This window comes from Pyrus communis, chromosome 16, assembly GCF_963583255.1.
Source record: "Pyrus communis chromosome 16, drPyrComm1.1, whole genome shotgun sequence".
Lineage (NCBI taxonomy): Eukaryota > Viridiplantae > Streptophyta > Magnoliopsida > Rosales > Rosaceae > Pyrus > Pyrus communis.
Genome location: NC_084818.1, coordinates 13,890,126 through 13,914,807, shown reverse-complemented (window position 1 = coordinate 13,914,807; position 24,682 = coordinate 13,890,126). Strand labels below are relative to the sequence as shown.

The window sequence follows — 24,682 nt, the reverse complement described above, 5'->3', positions numbered from 1 at the left end:
AATACACAATTAGAGGCCCACAAACATTAACCACACAAGCAAAAGAAAGGACCTTAATAGTAACCCAAAACAAAAAAACACAAAAGCTAACCCTAACTGCTTCCTTCCAACGACACCGCCGAAAGCACCAGAACAACACTCCACGACGATCTCAACCTCTACCACCAACTATCACTAGGAACTCACAAGATGAATTTCATCTTCCAACAGATAACATCTCACTGATCGCAGCCACTGATTAAGGGAAATCAAAGAAGCCCGTGGGATTACCACAAGCAACACTATCAGAAAAGGCAGACAGAGAGAATGAGGTGGTGTTGCCACCCGAGCCGGTGTGAACACTGAAACTCTACGCACTTTCAGTTGAAAACCGTATCAGTTCGCAGTTAAAATTGATTGCAGATTAAAACAGAGATGGAATCGGCGGAAGCCAAATTAAGGACATGTATATGGATGGATGGATGATTCGGCAGTAGGAAAGATCTGTGATAATCGGGGTGGAAAGGCAAGGCAAAATAGGAAGGAGAGCAGGGAAAAACACCAAAAATAGAAGAAAGAGGAAGCAAAGAAGAAAAACGAAGGGTTGCCACTGACCCTAAACGGAATTAGGGTTGGCGGCTAAAGGGAAATCTTTAGTTTTATTGCTACTCTCAGACACAAAGAGAAAAGACTATCACTCTCAGAGAGAAAGTCTCTCCCTCTTAGAGAGAAAATCTCATAGCCTAAATTACCTTACTTTCTTACCCTATGTGAATCGCATGCACCCAAAAGAAAGCAAACAATCAGAGGCGCAACCATTTGCACATCTGATTGAGCTAATTTCTCGGAGCTTCAACCACAGACCCAGTCATGAACCCCAAATTTACCCAATCACAGCAACATTACAAAGAATTTAGTACAAATATTTAATCAAGCAGTAAACTTCGAAATCAAAAAAAGTTACGAAAACAACAGATTATGTTTCATTGAATACCCATGAAAAATAAGAAAAGTTTGCATTCAATTAAGACTGATTATGTAGGTTGGCGATTGAGTACGCTCCAAGTTAGATTGCTGATGGACGTCGACGTAACTCTTTTTGTGTTGGAAGGCGTATCGTCTCCTTCCTTTCGGTACGTGGTGGCGGCGGTTTGGAACTAGCAGCGATGGCTGACTCAGAGCAAGAGAGGAGAAGTAGTGTTCTTTTCAGTAACCGAAGGTGGGAGTCTAAAAATTGAAGGAACTTATATGCAGTTTGAAAACTGAACGTGTTGACCGTGGTAACTTTTTCTTCTCCCACGTTATTATTATTTTTTTCATTTTTACTGTTAGCGTGGTGTTTTTTGGCTTTTTCAATAATTTGGATGACAAAAGTATCCCTGGATTTTTTTTTTTTGGGTGGTTGAACTGTCCTTGCGATTTTGGTTGCATTATTTTTAGTCAGTTGTACATTTTTTTGTTTTAGGGGTTTTTTTTTTTTTGTCTAAATTGTATTGGTGAAGTCTTGGGACACTAAAGTTGATAACTAGTTTTCTAATATTATAAATTCAAGATGACAAAAGTATCCTTGCTATTTTGGTTGCATTATTTTTTGTCACTTGTAAATATTTTTTTTTTTTTTTTTTATGTTTTAGGAGTTTTTTTGTCTAAATATTTGTGGTGAAGCCTTGGACACCAAAGTTGATTGTTGGCTTTCTAATATTAGAGATTAGAGATATTGAAATTATTCATGTTACAATTTTCCTTATAAGTTTGTTTCATCACTCGTGGAACCATTTATTTTTTTACGTATTATGAGTTTGCTATGTAAAAAGACACAACAAATGCCCTCATTTTAATCGAAACTTTGCTTGAAACTCTAGAGGTTCATTTCGTAAGCAACAATATTTGGAGAACCCACCCATTACTCTTTTGGGATTACTTGTAATTGAAGTCCAGGTAAAGTTAGATTCGGTGATGTTGAAATATTTGAATTTTTGACAGGGCCATTTCTGGTTTTGTAATGTTTGCTTGCCAATTTATATCCTCATTTGTCCTTGAGCAGTAGTGTAAACCCATCTTCACCATCTATGTATTTCATGTCTTGAAGTCTTAAACTTATAAATTTATTAAGCGATATAATTTCCAATTGTGGTTCTACTTTTACCATTATATACCTATTTTATTTTCAATCCCTAAAAAAAAACTTGGGCATGCGACTCTGTTTCACCGTTGGAGTTGAGAGTCCAGAAAAATCCTAAATCAAAATTCTTACTAAAACTTCTAAAAAAAAACAAAAAATAATTGTATACACTTATCTTAGTAGTTATCATCGATCTCGATATCGATTGTATGCAACTGCTGTTAGAGAGAAAGGGAAACTTGATAAACACGTTCTTTTGTATTCAAAACCCTTGGTTGTACGAGAAATTAAAATTGTTTGAAATTGTCTGTGAAGCCCTTTACTATAATTTTGCATATGGCCAGTGCTAGTTCCTCGAAGTGCATCAATTGAATCCATCAACTAATGATTGATGGAAAGTAATCATACATAAAAGTAGTACCCTTCTTTAAAGAAAAATTAATGAAAAGAACTTGAAAACTTTGAGTTTTAATAATAAAGACAAAATAAAAGGTAAAGTGAATAGTACCAAGATTGATTTTTTAGTATAAAATTGTGGTTTTTCATTAAAGTGAACAGCACTGAAAGTTTTTCGTTAAAGTTCCCTTCCTTTAAATCATTGTAGCACTGAGTGTTGTGGAAAATGAATACCTAAGATTGTAAAAATAAGATATCTAACAGTTGTGAAAATCCCATCTAAACCGGTGTGACTTCAATTGGTGTGAAATTGAGAAAAGGGTGATGTGAAATCAATTTAAAAATTGATGGGGTGTTAGTGTAATCAAAATTTTAATTGTCAGTCAATCACTCGCCAGAAGTTGAGGATTATTAACAATAAAGATTCATCAGAGTATTGAGGAAAGAAGCAATCCTTATTCAAGGATTTATGAAAAAGAATAACTTAACTTATCATAGCAATAAAACTCGACACATTTTATTTCTTTTTTAAGAATTTTTTTTAACCGATGCGAGTAGTGATAACTGACTGATAAGAAAAATGATCGCAACACGATTACAAAAAGAGTGGCAAACTGAGTACATTTTTTATTTCAGTGACCAAATCCTTAATCTAGAATGGGATGCACCATGAAAGCTTTCAACCTCTTCAACAATGAGAGCAATTTTTTGGATGAATCCAGGGTATTCCCCCGCACAATGAGAACAAAGAGAGCAATTTTGACTACTGGAAGTTTGGAAGGAAATAAAAGAACATGGATTTGGATCCCATCCGGATCGTCACATCATATTTGTTCATCGTATATCATGCGGTCAAAAATCATTTTGAATTTTTTTATTTAAAATTAAATATAAACAGTACATAACGAAGGTTAGTCGCACGGAATACAATTGACAGATAGGATATTTGGTTGATGAACGAGATTAAAAAGATATAAAAAAATCCAAGATAAAAAAGATAACAAATTGGCTACTCGATTAAAGCACGTGATTTTGGTACAACCACATGGCGATCCCACCAGCCACTCTTTTTTGTGTGCTCTGAAGAATTTGATACTCTGAATGTTTTCATCGTTAAAAAGTCCTATCTTTAGAGCAGTTCCACCCCTAAAGACTTTGCGCCAGCATCCAGCGCATTTATCCACTCAAGTGAACAATAATAGACCCAGTGAACAGTAATAGGCTAAAGCATCTACACCCCTAAAAAAATGCGCTGGCACCTAGTCTAAAAATGCGCTGGCACAAACGATCTCCACCCCTACAAAGTGTGCTGGCACCCAGCCCATTTAAAGTATTTTATATTTTTTTTAAAAGAATAAATTAAAAAAATAGTTTTATTTTTTAATAAGATTTTTAACTAATTTCGGATAAAATTTCAAATAAACTTAAAAAAAAAACACACTAAAATAAAATTACATACTCATCAAATAAACTTAAAAAAAAAACACACTTAAATAAAATTACATAAACTCATCAAATAAACTAAAAAAAAAAACAAACACACTAAAATAAAATTACATGAACTCATCAAATACACTTTATTCTTCAACCACAAGCTTATTTTAATTATCTTCACCTTCTTGCAATCCCCACTGGTGCTCAATCAAGTCATTCTGGCGGGTTACGTGCCAGTATGGCTCTTGCACATCAGTGTACCGCTAAACGATCAATTCATTCTAACGTCCATCCTGTTCCAACGGCTCGTGTTGCACGGGATCTTCGGTCCGATCATGAGCACAGTAGATACATGTTCTTGAGTTGTTCATCAGATCCAGCTCATATTCATCGACGACATCATAATCAGACTCATCTTCCATAATCATGTTGTGGAAAATAATACACGTCATCATGATGGATCGAAGAGCCTCGACATCAAACATTCTAGCAGCAGACCTAACAATCGCCCAACGAGCTTGCAGGATACCAAAACAACGCTCCACATCCTTCCTACACCCCTCTTGACATTTTGCGAAGTATTTTTCTTTTTCAGTCTGTGGATGTGGCACTGTTTTGACAAACATAGACCATCTTGGGTAAATGCCGTATGCAAGGTAGTATTCTCCGTCATATTTAGTGCCATTAACCCAATATGTGCATCTTGACGATTTTCCTTGCAGCAGATCGTCAAACACTTGAGATTGAGCAAGGACATTTAAGTCATTCTAAGCTCCTGGAACACCCAAAAAAGCATGCCAAATCCATGTATCAAATGAAGCCATCGCTTCCAAAATGATACTCTTTTTCTGTCGCCATAAGCTCCTTGCCACACACTTGGACAATTTTTTCAAGTCCAGTGCATGCAATCGATGCTTCCAATCATGCCAGGGAAGCCTCGCACTCACCCTTCCTCAGAAGCCTTCGCATGTCCCTTGGCGTGGGTGTCCGGAGGTACTCATTGGTGTACAGGGCTTCAATTACAGAGCAAAACTGCATCAGGGACTCCAGAACAGTTGTTTTTCCCATCCTCGCGATCTCATCCACTTGATCTGCAAATGCTCCATATGCAAGCATTCGCAATGTAACTGTAGTTTTTTGCTCTGGAAGAAGACCTAGAACACAAAAAGCATCCTCTTTTTGCACAAAATATGGATCATGGTTGCAAATAACACTCATGATTTTGTTGAACAAACTTCGTTACATTACGTCTAAAAACATGATCAGGGAATACGCTATTGGGAATAAAATAATCTTCCAAGAGATCTTTACCTTGTCTTTCCCTTTTTCTATCGAAATTTGCGGCATGTCTGGGTTTGGCTATCTAACCCACAGCTTCCATGACACGGTGGGAATGTGAGGCCATTTGCCTTCTATGGTCATCATCCGAGTCCTTCTCCATTGCGAAAGCCTCATCTCCACCTCCACCTTCCTCGAGATTGATCAATTCTTTTTGTTGTGCCAACAATCTTTTCTGTTGCTCCACAAATTGTTTATGCACTCTCCTTGAAGAAGACATTGTAAAAAAAACTCAAGATTTGAAAACGATAAAGATGGATGTAGGGATGTATGGTTTATATGGACAAAAAAAATAAAGAATGAGCTTTTTGGTATTTTTTTTTTCACACAAAAAGTATATGAAAGCTTTGGTAGAAAGTGTAGAAAATATTGAAATGTGGTGTAAGGTGGAAGATGATGGTTAGGTATTTATAGAAAAAAAAAAACTTTTTAAAACTTTTTCTGTATTTTTTCATAATTTTTCTGTATTTTTTCATAATTTTTAATAAAATTTAATATAGTTAATTAATCTGGACCGTTGGATTTGAAAAATATTCAAATCCAAGAGCCAAGGCGCTGCCACGTGGCCAACGATCATAATTCTGACCGTTGGGCCTTTTTTTATTTATTTTATTTTTAGTTTTGTTGAAAAGAAATATGGACCGTTGATCTATGATTGGACGGTCCATTTTAAAAGTTAAATTTAAATTTATTTTACCGTTGGAAATCCAACGGTCTACAAAAACTAGCCGTTGGAAATCCAACGGCATTGAGAGGGCCACGTCGCCTCCTTTCGGGTGAAGCACAAGTGGGCTGACAGCGGGCCTCGCTGCCTGCACCCTTGTCCTTTACTCGCACCCACTCGCGAATGAGCTGCACACACCAAGCAAATAGCCCGGCTCCTTGGTCAGTCAATTTTGGGCTGGCCCAGAGACCAACTTGGGCTGGGTGCCAGGTAAGTTCCTAGGTTGGAGTGAATTGACAAGGTGCCATACTGGTTTTTTGATTGGGTGTTGGGCTATTCCACCTCTGGTGGAACTGTTGAACAACAAAAATATATAATATATATAAAAAATAGAGTCTATACAAATTGGGTCAAACTACAAGACAAAACAAAAGATGTAATCCAGCCCAAAAAAAAATGAGGATGGGCTTTACATACAGATCAACATCCATAAATAAAATAAAAAGAAAAAAGAAAAGAAAAGTGCTTCTAGAAAAATGAACAAGGAGTTCAACCATTCGTGCTTTTGAATCAAGATCCAAAGAAGAACATTCATCACCAGGTATGAAACAAGTTTTGTTAATTTATTTATCTCTCTTGTATAATGTTATGTTGCAGACAAAAGTGAAAAAAATGGGGCATAATCAACTACCTAGAACCTGTAATCTTCAGTTTATACAAGAGAATTGCCAATAAGCCACCATAAAAGGTTTCTGTGCACGGAGGGTTTCTTAAATGGTAGCCCGACTACTCTTCTATACCTGCAACAACAACAACACAAAGCAGTCCGAAAAAAAAAAAAAAAAAAAGTAGCCACATGTTTTCTTTCTGCCTAAATCTGAAGAGAACAAAAGTACACAAGAGTTCCACTCCTCGCCACTGCCGTCATTCTCATGAATTTCTTTGGGGTGGCCTAGACTATCCCGTGAAGTTCCAATCAAGTCTAAGTAACGCATACTTGCCGTCCATGCCAAGAAGGAAAGGAGCAATCGGTGTCACGGCAAGCCAAGGAAGCAGATATAGAAAGTTAAGTCTTATATGTAAAGTCATTCTTTGCGGTCCAATGAGAAAATAGATGCATTTGTGGACAAATAAAAGGGAAAAGAAGCCAAATGCAACTTTTGTTCCCCTTGACCGACACATGCTTGGTCTCTGTGAAGAAAAACAAGAAGGGATCAACATATAACAAAATGCAACTCAAAAGGAAAGAAATTGTTCTGTTTGTGATTCTTTGAAGTTTTCTTTGCTACTAACGAGTACAAGACGAGGAGAAGGCCTTTGCATAAAATCCTATGAAAACTCACTTGGGATAAGAGTCCAAGAAAAAGGAGAAATTAAAAGTGATGATGTCTCCCTTTCTATTTGTAAAGCTCCAGCAAAATATAATGGAACGGTGTTTGCACAAGTATTTCAAAAATAGACTAAAGTCAAAGTACGGGACTTTACCAAAAAGAAAAGCTAAAGCATGGGACAAGTAGCTACTGTGTTCGAAAAATGGTGCAACTATGTTTGAGGAAACATACCATGTAAAACACTTCAATATCAAACTACATTTACTCATGGATATGTTAGAGATTTCAATAATAAATATATAAATTATTATTATATATATAAATTATATTTTATATATACACACATACATATATATATATATATATAATGACTTGGTGCTGCAAGTGCAGTAAATGTAATTAGTTGAATGGTTACAACTTTTAGTTAAAAGACATGATGCTTACTCAAATTGTATGAGTAGAATTAAAAGATATAAATAATCAAAATTTATTTTCTGAAAATTCTAAATAGAAGACATGTCTTTTGGGTCAACACTATTAAGAAGGGTTGTATATCTTCAACTAAAATGAAAAGACTCGATGAACGGGTGCTTTAATGCCTATAAATACCTATTGTGGTATAATATTTCACACACAATTTTCAGAAATTTGTTTCTACATTCCTTGCTCTCTTTTCTCTCCATCACATTCATACAATTTCTTTCTAGTTATTTATAAGGGAATACAATTAGGTTTTGCTAATCGAATATTCTATACTTTGTTGTATCCTAGAAGTGACTTGCCAAGAACCCTTTAGCAAACTCATTCGAGTGGCGGCAAATAACACTTTAAGAAAACGATTCAAGTCGTACCTCAAAGTCATCATTCAGATTATTCTCTATATTTCTATATTTACTCTAATAGGATACTGAGGCCAAAATGCTATGGATGACTAATGTTGATGAGAAAGGCAAGCATGACAAAACTACCATGAGCACAGGCTATTATAAAACCACTCACGTGACATTCAAATGGAAAAGTATAGTACCTATTCTGATTAAACATAGAAGGCAGCACACAAATAGAAGCAAAAAGAAATAAGGGCGTCCTGCAAACTTTAGAGTGCAATTCTCACCTTTGGAGCCATGAATCAATGCTTGTTTTCAACGACCTCGATGCTGCAAAATAGTTGGTCCAACAACCATGTCAAAAACCAAGTCAAAGTGATACCGAAAAGCTACTCGTGATAAACGAAAGCTAAATGAATTTAGGCTACAAAAGTTACCAACAACAAGTGGGGTTTGTCATCTCCCAGATCAAACCTAGAACATAGAAAGCAAAAATGAGTAACCTACTTGATCTCTCCCCTCCTCTTCATTTTGAGTTTTAGATCCACAAAGGAAGCACACGAGCAAAAGAACAAGGCAGCAAAAAAACGAAGGCTCTCGTGACCTGCATAAAAGAAAAAGAAAAAAAACCCTCTGCGATTTAGGAGGAACAGAGGATAAATTGGAGCAATTCAAAAGAGTTTGAACTCCACCAATCTTACCCATCTTTGTTTGGAATTCAACGGCTAATAAACCCAAAAGGAATTTCAAAAAAAAAAAAAAAACATTGCGAAATCGACGGGGAGCTCGAGTATATCGACATCCCTGTTTTGGTGGAATGAATACTGGAGCAGGGAAGATTTCTGATTGTTCCTTTGTTTTTTTTTTTTTTCGAACTGTGCATCTCACGTGGAACTAAATCCTATTTCACTTTGAACTGTGCATCTCACACGGGTTTCTACTTAAGGAAAAAACAAAGTCCTATTTCACAAAGGCTGTTAGATATTATCAAATGAAATAAATCCAATTGGCTACTCATTTTGCCAAGTCTGAACACAAGTAGGCTAATCCAAAACAAGCATATCTACGAACTACGCCGATTTGATTCTGTTAAGGATACGTAGATAGTCTGATATCAAGTTTTAGAGGCAACTGTGAAACCAAAATGAATCCTTAGTTTATATAAACTAAATTCACTCCTGCTACTTTGATCAAATAATTACAAATTCTACAAAGAGTAAAAGAGAAGCCTTCAAGCACAAGTTCCTAGATTACCAATTAATGGATGTTGCTCATGCAACAAAGTTCCTAATTTTTAAGGGAATGTTGCTCCATATGAGATTGAAGTAAAACAACAATTTTGTATTCACGTGAGCTCTATATTTTTGGACTCCGTGAATAAAAATTGAGCCACTCCAAAGGCACGAAGCCACATCAAACCTCAAATGACATAAAGCCAATTCAAATTACAAATGGCACAAATACACCTCGAATGGCACGAAGCCATATCAAATCCCAAAAGGCACGAAGCCGAAGAAAAATTTCAAATGGCATGAGGCCGTATCAAATATCAAACGGCACGAAGCCGCAACATAATTCAAATGGCACAAAGTCACATCGTGCTCCAATGGCTCAAAGTCCTCGCCTACACGAGCTAAAACTGTATAAGGCATCAAATGCTCCTTACTTGCATGAGCTAAAACTGCATAAGGCATCAACTCCAAACAAATACCAAATATCATGAGCTACGAGTAACTTGATCCCTCAACGAGGGTACGTAGGCAATCTAGGGCACGACCTAGGTATAGTCATAAAATTAAATAAACACCTAAATCCCCAAATTACAATTTATTCAAATTAGAATCAAAGGGTATTATTCCTTTCTCAAAAGAATGGTTGTAATTAATAGGCGTGTAGCCTAGAATGGGTTGAACTCAATTTAATAAAACCCTCTTCGAAAAATGAACGAGGGTGAAATTGTGTCGAGTGAATTATTGGTTTACATATTGTGTACAATTTTTGCTCAACACCCCTCCTTTGGATTCTCTTTTTATTCTTAAAACTTGAGGTTTGGTTTTAATGTACTTAGCTATTTTTTTGTACATAATAATAAAATGGGACACCATAATGGCAAGCTGGAATAGCTCAGCTGGTTAGAGCGTGTGGCTGTTAACCACAAGGTCGGAGGTTCGAACCCTCCTTCTAGCGTTTTTTTTACCATTTGTTCTCTTATTTTGGTCAAAGGGCCAAACGCAAGCCCAAGCCCGCATCATCATGTCTACCGCAAGCCCAAGCCCGCGTCATCATAATTCTCCCAATATAAAATGTAAAAGAAAAAAAACAAAACAAAAGGGTCACTCACTTTATACCATCTCTAACCGAAGGGTCTAGATGGTCGAAAATAACTTGAAAACCGTTTCCAACCGAGCGCTAGGCCAGAGGGCTGTGGAATCGGAGAAGGCTGGAGGGCTGGCTCCATGCAGCCATCCAGCCCCGGGCTGGCCAGAAAAATCAACTTTCCTGTTGGTTATAACCGACAGGAATACGTTTATATTATTTAATATAAATATATTCCTGTCGTCAGCTAGACGTTGCATTTGAATTTTTTTTTTTTTTTTTTTTACAATTTTATTATTATTTTTTATTTACAAAATTTTTCCTATAACTTCTATTTTTCATTTTTTTTTAAATTCTATTTTTTTCGTATAAATATTTTTTTTAAATTCCATTTTTTCCTATAACTTCTATTTCACAAAATTTATTTTATTTTATTTTAAATTCTATTTTTATCCTGTAACTTTTATTTCATAAAATTTGTTTCATATTTTTTTTTTCTATAACTTCCTAAGCCATTATACAACATTAAATTAAATTAAGTAACATGAAACAACATTAAACAATATGAAACAACATTAAATAACATTAACCAACATACAAATTATACAACATAAAAAAAAACATTTAACAACAAGAAACTTAAAAAACATTTTAAAAAACATTTAACAACATAAGACTTAAATGCCTACTTCTTGATTCTTTTGGCCCAAAGATGTGCAACAAGATCCTGACCAAACGCAAGCCCAAGCCCGCATCATCATGTCTACCGCAAGCCCAAGCCCGCGTCATCATAATTCTCCCAATATAAAATGTAAAAGAAAAAAAACAAAACAAAAGGGTCACTCACTTTATACCATCTCTAACCGAAGGGTCTAGATGGTCGAAAATAACTTGAAAACCGTTTCCAACCGAGCGCTAGGCCAGAGGGCTGTGGAATCGGAGAAGGCTGGAGGGCTGGCTCCATGCAGCCATCCAGCCCCGGGCTGGCCAGAAAAATCAACTTTCCTGTTGGTTATAACCGACAGGAATACGTTTATATTATTTAATATAAATATATTCCTGTCGTCAGCTAGACGTTGCATTTGAATTTTTTTTTTTTTTTTTTTTTTTTACAATTTTATTATTATTTTTTATTTACAAAATTTTTCCTATAACTTCTATTTTTCATTTTTTTTTAAATTCTATTTTTTTCGTATAAATATTTTTTTTAAATTCCATTTTTTCCTATAACTTCTATTTCACAAAATTTATTTTATTTTATTTTAAATTCTATTTTTATCCTGTAACTTTTATTTCATAAAATTTGTTTCATATTTTTTTTTTCTATAACTTCCTAAGCCATTATACAACATTAAATTAAATTAAGTAACATGAAACAACATTAAATAACATTAACCAACATACAAATTATACAACATAAAAAAAAACATTTAACAACAAGAAACTTAAAAAACATTTTAAAAAACATTTAACAACATAAGACTTAAATGCCTACTTCTTGATTCTTTTGGCCCAAAGATGTGCAACAAGATCCTGTTGTAGGTACTTGTTTGTGGCACGAGAACGTATTATTCTATAGCGCCTCATGTACTCATTTATAGAGATACTACCAGTTCTTGGATTGAAAGGCAAAGGGCCATCATATATTTTTGCACGAGCCCTTCTTGACCTATTTGGATCTTCTTGATTGTCATCGAACTCTCCATCAATATACCCATCTCACTCATCCCCCACTATCATATTGTGTAATATGATGCAAGACATCATGATGGAGTCCAAATTTTCTCGACTCCACCCTCTTGTCGGTTCATTAATGATCTTCCACCGTGATTGTAGAATACTGAAAACTCTCTCAACATCTTTCCGGTATGCCTCTTGGTGTAAGGAAAACAACTTTTCTGCGTCATTCCTAGGGTATGGAATTGCTTGGACAAGTGTCGCCCACTTTGGGTAGATGTTATCTGCCAAGTAATACCTCATATTGTATTGACGATTGTTGATGTAGTAGTCAAGTTGAGGTGCTTTACCTTCCGTCAAGTTATTGAAGAGGGGTGAACACCCAAGAACTGTAATGTCATTTTGGGATCCAGGGACTTCAAGGAAAGCATGCCAGATCCATGTGTCATATGAGGCAACCGCCTCTAACACAACTGTTGGCTTTCTCGACCTTCTGCTAAAGCCTCCTTGCCATCATTTGGGACAATTCTTCCAATCCCAATGCATGCAATCTAATGACCATATCATGCCCCGAAAACCCACGGTCTTCAGCTTTGCGAAGAAGCTGATTCAAATCTTCTTGATTTGGCTTGCGGAGGTACTCGTCTTTATAAACATGAACAATTGTGTCACAGAATTGTTCAAGAGTATCAAGGCATGTAGACTCAAACATACCATGGGTTTCATCCATCGAATCAGCTGGGGAGCCATAGGCCATCATTCGAAGTGCAACAGTAACCTTTTGATGAGGTAAGAAACTAGGGCAGCCTGCTCTGTCCCGCTTCTGTCGAAAGTATGGATTGACCTGCTAGACATCACGAAGTAAACGCTCGAAGACATGATGCCTCATCTGGAAGTGACGTCTGAAATCCTCTTCTGTGTACACCGAATTAGAGTTGAAGTAGTTGTTCATCAGATTGGCATGCGACATTGCTATGTTTCGTGGTTTGTAAGAGCGACCAGCAATAGAGCCACCCCATTGAGGTTGTTCCTCAGTTGGCTGACACACCATGGCCGCAGCCATGGCTGCTGCTCTGTTTTGTTTGTTACGCCTTACTTGTACTTCTTCATCAGACTCCTCATCTTCTCGTCTCATTTGCGCCCATTTTGTTTTCAATTTGGAATTGGACGAAGACCCCAGTTGGAATCCGAAAAGGATCCAAAGTTGGAATTCATTGCAAACTTGAATTGAAAAAGATTGAATTGAAAGAGATTGAATTGAAATAGATTGAATTCAAAGTTGTGTGAATTATAACCCAATATGCACCCAATTTATAGCAAAAGAAAAATTCAAATCCAACGGCTAGCTGACGTCACTTAGCCGTTGGATTGGAATTTAAGTTGTAATTTTTAAATAATAAATTATGTTTGGCCTTATGGCCCTATGGTCCTTTGGCCCTCAGTTGGAGACGGTTTTTTGTGACAGGCCTAAAACAAGCCCTCTGGCCCTTGGTTGGAGACGGAGGCAAATATGGCCCTATACTGTTCATTAAAATATAAATATCTTGGAGAATCTTGGAGGGCCAGAGGGCTAAAATGAGCCTTCTGGCCAGCCCTCGGTTGGAGATGGCATTACTATCCTGAAATTCAACCTTTTTTTTACCGAATTAGGATAACCAGAACCCGAATTTGACACACTTGTATTCAAATTCGAACCCACACCATCAAATTTCAAATCCAAACAATTCAAACCACCAAATTTCACATTTCCTTTTGGATTCGGAGGCGTCAAACTTCAAATCCATCCCATTTGCAATGAAATTCAACCTGTTTTTGGTCGAATTAAGACCGCCAGAACTGAAATTCGACTCTAACCCATTTCGATTGGAGAGCATGACTTTGGCATTGATTTAGCTCGAGCTATCGGAGATGAAGTTGCCCCAATTGTCATCTGAGACGGTCGAATCTTGTTCGTTGATCTTGGGATTGGGATTGACGACGGTGATGAACATGAAAGTCTCTGAAGCCCTCTGCCTCGTCGACCTCTGCCATTATTTTCGTTTTCAGTTAAGGTGTTGTTCCTGCAGTTCATGGGCGTCCAGTTATTGTACATCTGGATGCCAAAGCATGAAGGTTCTGATGGAAACTTAATGGATGAATGAAAATGTCCAAGAATTATGACTTTAGATACCAATCCGAAAGAAACTTAATGTATGAAATCTTGAAAATAAAAAAACCTTCATGGTCTGAGATTAACCTATATATATATATATATATATATATATATATATATATATATATATTAGACTAATTTGATTTCACATCATTATTTTCTATTGAATTTGGTTTAATGAATAAATCAACATTAATCTCAATTGTAACAAAATCAACAATTTCTCCCCAACATCATAATGCAATTGCTGACTTTACAAAGAAAAAAATGGTTCACAAGCATACACATCAACTTAGATGTAACATATATAATCAATTAGGACTAGAGGGACTGATACTTAAATATAATTTGGGGATACTAAAAAAGATAGGTTTTCGGGCTCAGTAAAGGAAAGAAAGATATTTTTATTTTTAAATTTTTTATAATGACTCAGTACAAAACACCATAGTTTTGACCAATTCTTTAAAAAAAATAAAAACGGTAAATTACACAAAACTACCTCAATTATGAGTTGAACTACAATCTGATGCATCATGCTTTAAAAGTTACAATGTCATACCTCATCTTACAAATTTGTTGCAATGTCAAACCTCATTCAGTTTTTCTGTCAATTTCTCTGTAAAATGCTGACATGACTTGAGGCGGGGCTCATTTCCTAACCCAACTGAATAAAAAATTAAAAATAAAATCATTTAAATATTTTCATAAAAAAATGTGGGACCCACCCCTACAAACTCATCACCTTCACCCTTCTTCCCCAGTACACCCAACTACATCGACTTCGCCTATCTCCGAACACCCCAACCTTACCACCTACCTTTACCACACCGACCTCACCCTCTTTCCCCTTACCTGGCCCCGCTTCTTCCTCAGCCACTTCCTCCACCTCAATCTCATCTGCCACTCCTTCGACTCCCCCTCCCTTCATTGATCTCCTCCCCCTCCTTACCAAACCACCCACACCAATCTATCAAGCACCAACACCGACCTTGACCTCTTTCATACATATATTCCCCTTATTCCCGATGGTATTTTTGTCAAACAACTAAAACCCCCCAAATGTCCATGTAACAACCCCCTATCTTTTTCTCTCTCTTCCATTTTTCCTAAATCTCTTCGCGCTCTATTCTCTCACTTCGCCATGATGCAACCCATGAAGTCTCAGCGGAAAGTAGCTTCATTTGCTATGGAAAACGGCGACTCAACCAGCTGCTTCTCTCCTTTGCCATCTACAACGGTGATGATATAAGCCCATTTGTCTGTAAGGCCACCTTAACTTCCGGGAAGCCCGAGAAGCTGTTACAACATCTCCAACACTTCTCCCGATCCAAGGAATCTGAAATTAAGAAAGTCTGCAAGGTCCACTACCAAGACTCCCCTCTCCGTTACTCTCTTCTGCAATTTTTTGCCAAACCAAGCCTTAATGGTGTAGATTTTCTTTTTGATGACGTGCTCTTTTTTAAGATTGGTATTTAGGGAGTATCGGATTTTTGGGCCCGGGTCTTGGAGAGGTCCCAAAAGAGGAAAATGTCGGGGGAAAGTTTCTTGGACATGTGCTTCTTCCAGAAGAGAAAGGGCTTGATGTGGAGGTGGAAGGAAAATGAGTAGAGCAACGGAGGGATGGGGAGTCGGAGTAGCGAAGGAGGTTGAGGTGGAGGGAGTGGCTGGGGAGGGAGCAGGGACCGGGTAAGGGAGAAGATGGCGAGGTCGGTATGGTATAGGCATGTGGTGAGGTTGGGGTGCCAGGAGATGGGTGAGGTTGATGTTGTCGGGTGAACTGGGGAAGAGGGGTTATGGTGATGGGTTTGTAAGGGGTGGGTCCTATAATTTTTTTATAAAAATATTTAAATGATTTTATTTTTAATTTTTAAATATTTAATTAATTTTTTTTTAATTCAGTTGGGCTAGGGAGGTGGACCCTAACTCAAGTTACGTCAGCATTTAATAAAGAAATTGACAGAAAAGCTGACGAAGGTTTGACATTACAACAAATTTGTAAGATGAGGTATGAGATTGTGGTTCGACCCATAGTTGAGGTAGTTTTGTGTATTTCACCCAATTAAAAACCTCTTCTTCTTCTTCTTCATTATAAGCAGTTGTTGTCTACATATCCATGAAGGTAACAAGCCTCTCCACCTCACCTACCCCAAATTTTGGACGGTCTTCGAAGGTCGATCATAGGTGTTTCTCCGGGCTTCCGAAGGCTGTGGGACCACCTGGGTCCTTATATGGATCCGCCCCAGCACACGTTGGTTGTGCATGACCGGTATTGATAATGTATTAATAACGTATCTCTATCCTATTGATTATATATGGATGTTGTAGTGTCATTATCATGCCAATATGGTGTGTGTATGTTATAAATATGGATCATGCACAACCTATGCACACGTTATGTCCATTTTTAAGAGGTGAATTAAAAAAAAAAAAAAACATCAAATCTCTTGCTTTCAAAAGAATATTTTATTGCATCTTAAATTTTTATTTGTAGGCTTATTCACAATTACCAATATGTGAAGACAAGTTTTTATGACGAGAACTAATTAAATTGGAAAGTGCTCAAGAAACCACATTGGTGTATCATTTGATGTGGTAAGTGATGCATACAAATCACGTCAATTAATACTTTATCTAATTGGATGCATCACTTGTCACATATAATGGTACACTAATATGGTATAAATATGTGGTCTTCTTGGCTTACTTAAAAAAATTATAATATGTTATGTATAATTTATTTCTATATATAATTGGCACAATTGGAGCCTGTATTTTTTATGACTAATGGAGGTTATTCATTTATCACTACCTCCATGTAGCCATAAAGAAATTCCGATCCCAACTTAGGCAAATTATATATAAGAATAGACTCTACAATGTACTATGCAATATTATTTCAAAAATAAATAAATAAATAAAGACGAAACAGAGGGACAAAACACACAACCTGTGTTACCTGAGGTACCGTTTGGTACATGGAACGAAACGGAACAGAGTGGGACAAGGCGTTCCGTCCCACGTTTGGTGCGCCTAAAACGGGTGGAACGAGCTGTTCCACGGGACGAGTTTTGGGTGAATTTTCATTTTGCCTCACCCTCCTGGAACGACTCGTTCCACATTTGTGGAACACAAAATTATAACCTCTCCGTCTCCTTCTTCTTCCTCCTTGTTTCCATCCTAGGGCATCTTTGCTCCCGCTCCGCTCCATTCCGTCCTGTCCCGTCCTGTCCCGTCCCATCCCATTCTATTCCGTCCCGTCCCGTCTACATACCAAACGATACCTGAAAGATCACTGTTTTTTAATCCTTGCAGTTTTCAAATAATCATTGCTAAAAGTGGGTCCTTTGCTAAAAGTACCTAAACATTGGGATGTATTTTGTAATTGAGGTTAGATTTCAAAATTTTCAAAATTTAACGATGTGAGAAATTGACTATTTACAAAAATTCAGGAAAGTAATCGGCGAAAATTAAAGTTCGGATAAATTGCCAATTTTATACAAGTTTAGGGCAAATTGACAAATAGTTCATTGTAAATTTTTGGTAATAGGTCATTGTAATTAGCTCTACAATAAAAAATATAAAATGAAACTTTGGTATATTGGTAGATTTACCTCCAACAGCTCTAGGAAAATGACACTTGACTTGGTGAAGTCCTCTCTCCTGCAAGATTCATTCAAAAAGCTTGGGTGGCCAAATATATCTCACAAAACACACAAAAAACCCGATCAGGCTATATCCTGCTGAGAGCCCCTTTGTGGCTGAGAAATGATAAGTTCGGATAGGCCTCTCATGGATGGTTGTCTCCTAACTATTTTTCCCACATAACTGTGTTACAAGTATACAAAAATCCAGTTTTTGTTTTTTACAGTTGACACTGAAACCTCAACTGTTAAGCTTTTAGACAAAACCTCACCACCCAACTGAACGCAGAAGCCAAAGGGTGAGGAAAACTAACCAACCATGGCGATGGCATTGGCGCTTCGCAGGCTTTCGGCTTCTGGGGATAAGTCCATTCGTCCCCTCTTCAATGCCACCTCTCACTATTACATGGTTTTTCTACTATCCCTTTCTTTTGTTGGGTTCTTTTCTACTTTTTTATTCGAGCAATATTCTAATAAATCTAATCTAAACTACAGGCATGAGGATATGAGGATTCGAACTTTTTTGAATATCTGATAACTTCACCACTTACCCATTTGTCTGTTTTCATTATACAGTCATCTTTGCCTAATGAAGCTGTCTATGAGAAGCCTGGTGTCAGTGTAAGCTCCTATATTGGTTTGTGTTTTTGTTTGTTCCTGTGTTTTGCTTCTGAATAGTGAAACTGTGAAAATCTTGCAGTGGCCTAAGCAATTGAATGCTCCACTGGAGGCTGTGGATCCCGAAATCGCGGATATCATTGAGCACGAGAAAACCAGGCAATGGAAGGTATAATCTTGTTCTATAATCAACTCAAGACTTTATTATGAATAGTGTTTAGGCTTATTTTTCATTGAGTAATGTGTATTATTGTCAAAAATGCTTTCTTTTATTAGTATGTCGAGAACTAAACCCAGCTAAAACATTTTCTGTTTCATTTTTCCGTGATTACTTGGTGAGAAGTTTAATGATGGTAACTGGTTCTTTAGTATACATATCAAGTATTGGCCTGTGCTTTAACTTCATTTCTTTATGAAATTCTTTGTTGTATTTCTGAAGGGTTTAGAGCTGATACCCTCAGAGAACTTCACATCGGTCTCTGTCATGCAAGCAGTTGGGTCAGTCATGACCAACAAATACAGCGAAGGATATCCTGGTGCTAGATACTATGGAGGAAATGAGTATGTGAAAGCTTCCCGATTGTTGCCTTTGCTCAAGATACAAAACTATGTGACTGAAAGCAGAGTGTTTACATAGTCAACTGTTCATATTCTCAGGTTCATTGACATGGCAGAATCCTTATGTCAGAAGCGTGCTTTGGAAGCTTTTCGGTTGGATCCAGCAAAATGGGGAGGTAATTCATATGTCATGTCTCACGAGCAGCCTCCTGCTATTTGTTACAATGTCTAGAGTAAGCATACATGTGAACTATGCATCTCAAGTTCTCAACACTCACTGGAACCATGTATTCAGTTGTCAAACAGCTACAATATGAATTTAAGTCAATCAAAACCTTGAATAGTTGTGTTTTAAACAAAGCTTTCTTTTACATGATGTCATTTCTTTACATTGCAGTGAACGTGCAGCCTTTATCAGGATCTCCAGCTAATTTCCAGGTTTACACTGCGTTGTTAAAACCTCATGACAGAATCATGGCACTTGATCTTCCTCATGGTGGTCATCTTTCTCACGGTTATCAGGTGCTTACAACTTCCATTAAGCGGTGACTGGTGTGATGAAATGTCTAATATCAATTTATGATCATTGTTCATCTGTCTTGATTTTAAGCCAAAGGGTGTGCTCAATATTTCCTCTGAAGTGTGGGCACAAACAATTCCATACCTTGTTGTAACATTGGCCTCAAAACTTATAACATCTATTAACTTTGAAGAAATTTGAAACTCACAATGTTTATAAATTTTAATTTGTGTTGTTTCAATGTTTGATAGCGATTACATTACTTCTTGTTTTGGTACCGTGCAGACTGACACTAAAAAGATATCTGCTGTGTCAATATTTTTCGAAACCATGCCATACAGACTGAATGAGAGCACTGGCTATATTGACTACGCCCAGGTAGCTTAGAAATTTTATTGTTCTAGTGATTCTTGCGGTACAACTCTTTTTCATTGTTGCAGTGCATAGGTGCAGGAAATTGTTAAAAATGCCATGATTTATGGATGTTCCCTCTTCAGACCTTGACACAACAGAGGAATTCGTGAAGAACATTTAAGGCCAAATAACCATCGCAAATCAAACCCACTAGTTCACCTGTAGGAATAGTGAAAAGTCATCTTTTAAATCAGGGCTGTGATGGATGAATTAAACCGCAACATTTTAACTGAAGTTTACTAGACGGATTCTATCTCATTCTATTTAGTCTTGCTTGTCATATTATATAAACTGTGTTTTTAATTTTTTCTACCTGTGCATGTATAAGATTCATTTGACATGAATAACTATGATGTTCAGTTGGAGAAAAGTGCCACGCTATACCGGCCAAAATTAATAGTTGCTGGTGCTAGTGCTTATGCACGTCTGTATGATTATGACCGCATTCGTAAGGTAAACTTGTTTGGATTTGTATAATAATAGTAGAAAATCTCAAAATAAAAGCCCTCGTACTAAAATTATAATTTGATGGTGGAGAAGTCCAAGATTTACATTTCAAGTACTTGACAGGTATGCAACAAACAGAAAGCAATATTGTTGGCAGACATGGCACATATCAGTGGGTTGGTTGCAGCTGGTGTTATTCCATCACCTTTCGACTATGCAGATGTAGTGACCACCACAACGCACAAGTCACTGCGTGGCCCTCGTGGAGCCATGATTTTTTTTAGAAAGGGGGTAAAAGAGACTAACAAACAAGGGCAAGAGGTGAGTTTCCAAAGATCACAGTTCAAAAACTTAAGTATATTTACCTTGTAAGCTGCATTTTACTCGTAATCATTTTTCGTTTATTTGATGTATTCATTCTTCAAACTGGCCCTATGTCTATACTTTCCCCAAGGTGTTGTACGACTACGAAGACAAAATCAATCAAGCTGTCTTTCCTGGACTTCAAGGTGGCCCACACAACCACACAATTACTGGTTTGGCAGTTGCCTTGAAACAGGTATACGTGCTGATTAAGTTAAATGCTCTGCACAATCACTCTCCTTCCCTCCAGTTCATATTATGTTGAAATCTTATAGTTCATCTTGTCCGAATCTTCTTTTAATGTAGGCTACTACTCCAGAGTACAAAGCCTATCAGGAGCAAGTTCTCACCAATTGCTCAAGATTTGCCCAGGTATCAGATTATCAGATGCATGAATCTTTGTTACTGGGATAAGATCTTACACCTGTACATTCATTCATACTTAATTACGAATAACTTTAGACGTATCCTTTTATTCACATATTAGAATTTCGCTGATGATTTTCTCTTTCTAGTACATTTGTCTAATAGCAAAATTGGCAAAATTTGCAGTCTTTGGCTCAGAAAGGATATGAACTTGTTTCTGGGGGAACCGAGAACCATTTAGTTTTGGTCAATTTGAAGAACAAGGTAATAGACGTTCTTTCTTTTCTGTAATACTTAACCGAGAAGCTTATAGCGTTAGCATATAGATTCTCTGTTACAAATTATGTACTGATATAGCCTTATATTTCTTGAATCTCATTTTTCAGGGAATTGACGGTTCCAGGGTCGAAAAGGTGTTGGAGGCTGTTCACATTGCAGCCAACAAAAACACTGTTCCTGGAGATGTGTCTGCTATGGTTCCTGGTGGCATCAGGATGGGTAAAGCCTTCTCATCATTTTAGTTGCTCTTTTTTTCCTTGGATTTTCCGTAACCTTACTTGGTAATTCTTTTGCAACTTCAGGAACCCCGGCTCTTACTTCTAGGGGATTTGTTGAGGAGGATTTCGCTAAGGTTGCAGACTTTTTTGATGCTGCTGTGAATTTGGCATTGAAGATCAAGGGGGAAGCCAAAGGTTCCTAATAATCTTTGATATCATAAATTCCATGCTCACCAAGTTTTTGTTTGTCTAGTTGCCTTCCATATACAAGTGGAGTAATCATAGTGCTTGCATCGACTTACCTGGAATTGCATTTCGTTCATTTCTGTATACCAGGAACGAAGTTGAAGGACTTCGTGGCCGCACTTTCTGCCCCTCACTTCCAATCTGAGACTGCAAAGCTCCGCCACGATGTTGAGGAGTATGCTAAGCAATTTCCTACAATTGGGTTTGAGAAAGAAACCTTGAAGTACAAGAACTGAAGAAGAGATCATGCTGTGTTAGGTATGAGATAACCTCAATCACAATTCAAGCCATGTATGTTCATATGACGCTTTTGCGTTTTATGAACAACGAGACACAAATTTGTACTTCAATCAAAGCAACTCTAAAGGCACGTCTTGTGATTTAGTTTGTTTATGTGAAAAACACAATAGGGAGCCAAAAGATATCTCTCCATCACCAACAATCAATGCATTTTTATGCATTTGGACTTCAGCGCAGTGTATAATCTTTCAAACCGATACAAAGTAAAAAAAAAAAATGCCAACAATCGCTTTGCACCTGCTGCTAAAGCATGCTTACATTACTATCTTAATGCTGTAATCTATCTTAACATTCACTGAAATCTCATGTTAATTAGTAGTCTTTGATGGTCTGATTAGCTGCTTTGTGGTATGTGGTTGATCTGGTATCCTAATTTTCTGATTTTAGTGTTCTTCACTTTATGATTTAATTTATCGTTGTGGAACAGGCACGGTCATCATGAACGGAGTTTTCTTGGTTGAGAAACAAGAAGGATCGTATGTCAAGATCGAACTTAGAGCTACGGTGTATCTAAATTCAGCAAAACCTTGATTCGGATCCTGATGAATGTATATAAGTATATCTGTTGAAGCTTTGCTATGCAATAAACCTACCTTCATTTCACAAAAAAAAAAAAAAAAAAAACAAAAAAAGCACAAAGAAAAGAAAGTAGTAAGACAAATCAGTATGGCCAACATGATATGCTGCTTATGTCCAATGAACAAATGAGTTTAATACATAGTTTATACAAGTATGGATGGAATTCCTTCACTCCAAAGTCTTTGTCTTTCCCATTTTTCTTTGATTGCAAGGGATAAGGGGAACATTGAGGTTTCACCTAAATAATGCAATTCATAAATTTTGACTTTAAACTTCACCTAAATAAATATCTTAAATGAGAAATGTATGTGTAAATACAAAAATTTACTGAAATTTAAATGTTTACAGGATGATGACGGTATTTTTTTAGTGTTAATAATGACTTCAAATAGAATATCATTTTTAATTTGTTAAAGGCAATGAGAATTCTATTTCGATCTTAATAGATGAATATCATACATGTCTGAAAAAGAATTAAGCATTGAGGTCTTACAAAAGAAAAAAAGTAGTCACCCAAGTCCCAACGCAACCATCACTATAAACTAGCATTTCATCGTCACCAAAAGCCACTCTTGGATTGTCAAATGTATTGCATCACCACAACCATCACCAACACCATTTCACCATCATTGCCGCTATCATAACTGTCACTACATTGGTACAACTTTGCCACCACCACCCCCCTTACTCTCACTACAACCAAACCCATCTCGAGTATTGCCACCACTACCACCTTCAAACACCCCATTAGGTCATCACTACCACCGCCACCACTAGCAATGCGCCCACCAAACCACCACCACTAACGCCATTATCATCGCTATACTATTGTTGCTACCACCATCTCACACAATTTCTCCTTCACCTGTATCACTTTCTCTAGTTTTCGTATTGGGTAATGCTAGAGAAACCAAATTTCTAAACCAAATTTTGTAAACCAAATGTTGTGGATTTTGATAATTGGATTATTACTAAGTGTTGACTAACATACTTATTTTGTGTTGGTGACACATCATTTGGTTTGAAATTTTGGTCTCCCTTGCATTACTCTTTCTTATTTAATGTTGTCTGATACCGTTGCTAGGGAGAAAAGAAGCCGACAACTAGCTTTTCTAAATTTAATGGAACAGTGTGCTTTCTTTATTGTTTACTTGTTTTGGTCTTCCGGTATATTTCAAAAATGTTAATCTTACCATCTACTTGTATCACATCTCTAAGGCTTTTTAGCTAAAATGGTCCCTGATATTTGCATAACACATCACTTTGATCCCTGAGATTTGAAACCAATAGAAATCGTCCCTAAGATGGTCCACTACCAATTATTTTGGTCATTCCGTGCAAAATTATGTTAAATAAGGATCAAAAGGACAAATATACCCTCAATTTAGTAAACAATGATTTGACAAAATTAAGGGTATTTTGGTCATTTTATTCTTATTCAATGGAGATTTTTCATGAAATGACTAAAATAATTGATGATGGACAAACTCAGGGACCAATTCTATTGATTTCAAATCTCAAGGACCAAAATGGGGAGTTATGCAAATTTCAAGGATCATTTTAGCTAAAAAGCCTATATTTAATACAGATGAAACCCCATGGGCCCTACCTCTATAAGAAATATGATACAAATAACAATACAAATAGATAGTAAGACATATTTTATACAACAAACTAGGGGTGCAACTAGGGCAGGTTGGAAGGTCAACACAATTCTAACCCAACTTTTACAATTCGGGCTCAGGTTCGGGTTGAGTTTCATTCGGGTTCATTTGGGCTCGGGTTTAATTGTGTTAGGGTTTACTTGGGTTGGGTTCGGGTCACCCAACATTTTCAAGTTTACTCTTGTAACAATTTAGTTTCCAAGAATTCCTAAAAAAAATTAAGCCAAGTAGCA

At 36.9% G+C, this 24,682-nt stretch overlaps 2 protein-coding genes and 1 non-coding gene across 3 annotated transcripts; 2 read left to right on the top strand and 1 right to left on the bottom strand.

Annotated features, from left to right (window-relative positions):
• Positions 1–4,212: 4,212 nt before the first annotated feature.
• LOC137719847 (uncharacterized) lies at positions 4,213–5,489 on the bottom strand. Its single transcript, XM_068458850.1, has 3 exons — positions 5,300–5,489; positions 4,879–5,085; positions 4,213–4,541 (listed from the first exon to the last, which is right to left on the bottom strand). The coding sequence occupies exons 1-3, from the start codon at positions 5,487–5,489 to the stop codon at positions 4,213–4,215; spliced, it is 726 nt and encodes a 241-aa protein (XP_068314951.1).
• Positions 5,490–10,204: 4,715 nt separating this feature from the next.
• On the top strand, positions 10,205–10,278 carry TRNAN-GUU (transfer RNA asparagine (anticodon GUU)). Its single transcript has one exon. It is a non-coding gene; the product is annotated as a tRNA-Asn (tRNA).
• A 7,666-nt stretch (positions 10,279–17,944) lies between these two features.
• On the top strand, positions 17,945–22,963 carry LOC137719550 (serine hydroxymethyltransferase, mitochondrial-like). The gene is made up of 16 exons (XM_068458586.1): positions 17,945–18,286; positions 18,454–18,498; positions 18,578–18,664; positions 18,935–19,056; positions 19,153–19,229; positions 19,451–19,575; positions 19,859–19,951; positions 20,348–20,440; positions 20,558–20,755; positions 20,889–20,993; positions 21,104–21,169; positions 21,350–21,427; positions 21,550–21,661; positions 21,745–21,855; positions 21,997–22,164; positions 22,634–22,963. Exons 1-15 carry the CDS (start codon positions 18,197–18,199, stop codon positions 22,140–22,142), a joined length of 1,548 nt encoding a protein of 515 aa, XP_068314687.1. The 5' UTR covers positions 17,945–18,196; the 3' UTR covers positions 22,143–22,164; positions 22,634–22,963.
• Positions 22,964–24,682: the final 1,719 nt, after the last annotated feature.

Coding starts and splice junctions, on each gene's coding strand:
- LOC137719847 (XM_068458850.1), bottom strand. CDS start 5,489: ATGTCTTCTTCAAGGAGAGTGCATAAACAATTTGTGGAGCAACAGAAA. Junction 5,086..5,299: donor CCGTGTCATGGAAGCTGTGG/GTTAGATAGCCA, acceptor TTTGTGTTCTAG/GTCTTCTTCCAGAGCAAAAA. Junction 4,542..4,878: donor GCGAAGGCTTCTGAGGAAGG/GTGAGTGCGAGG, acceptor TTGTCAAAACAG/TGCCACATCCACAGACTGAA.
- LOC137719550 (XM_068458586.1), top strand. CDS start 18,197: ATGGCGATGGCATTGGCGCTTCGCAGGCTTTCGGCTTCTGGGGATAAG. Junction 19,952..20,347: donor GCTATATTGACTACGCCCAG/GTAGCTTAGAAA, acceptor TATGATGTTCAG/TTGGAGAAAAGTGCCACGCT. Junction 20,441..20,557: donor ATTATGACCGCATTCGTAAG/GTAAACTTGTTT, acceptor AGTACTTGACAG/GTATGCAACAAACAGAAAGC.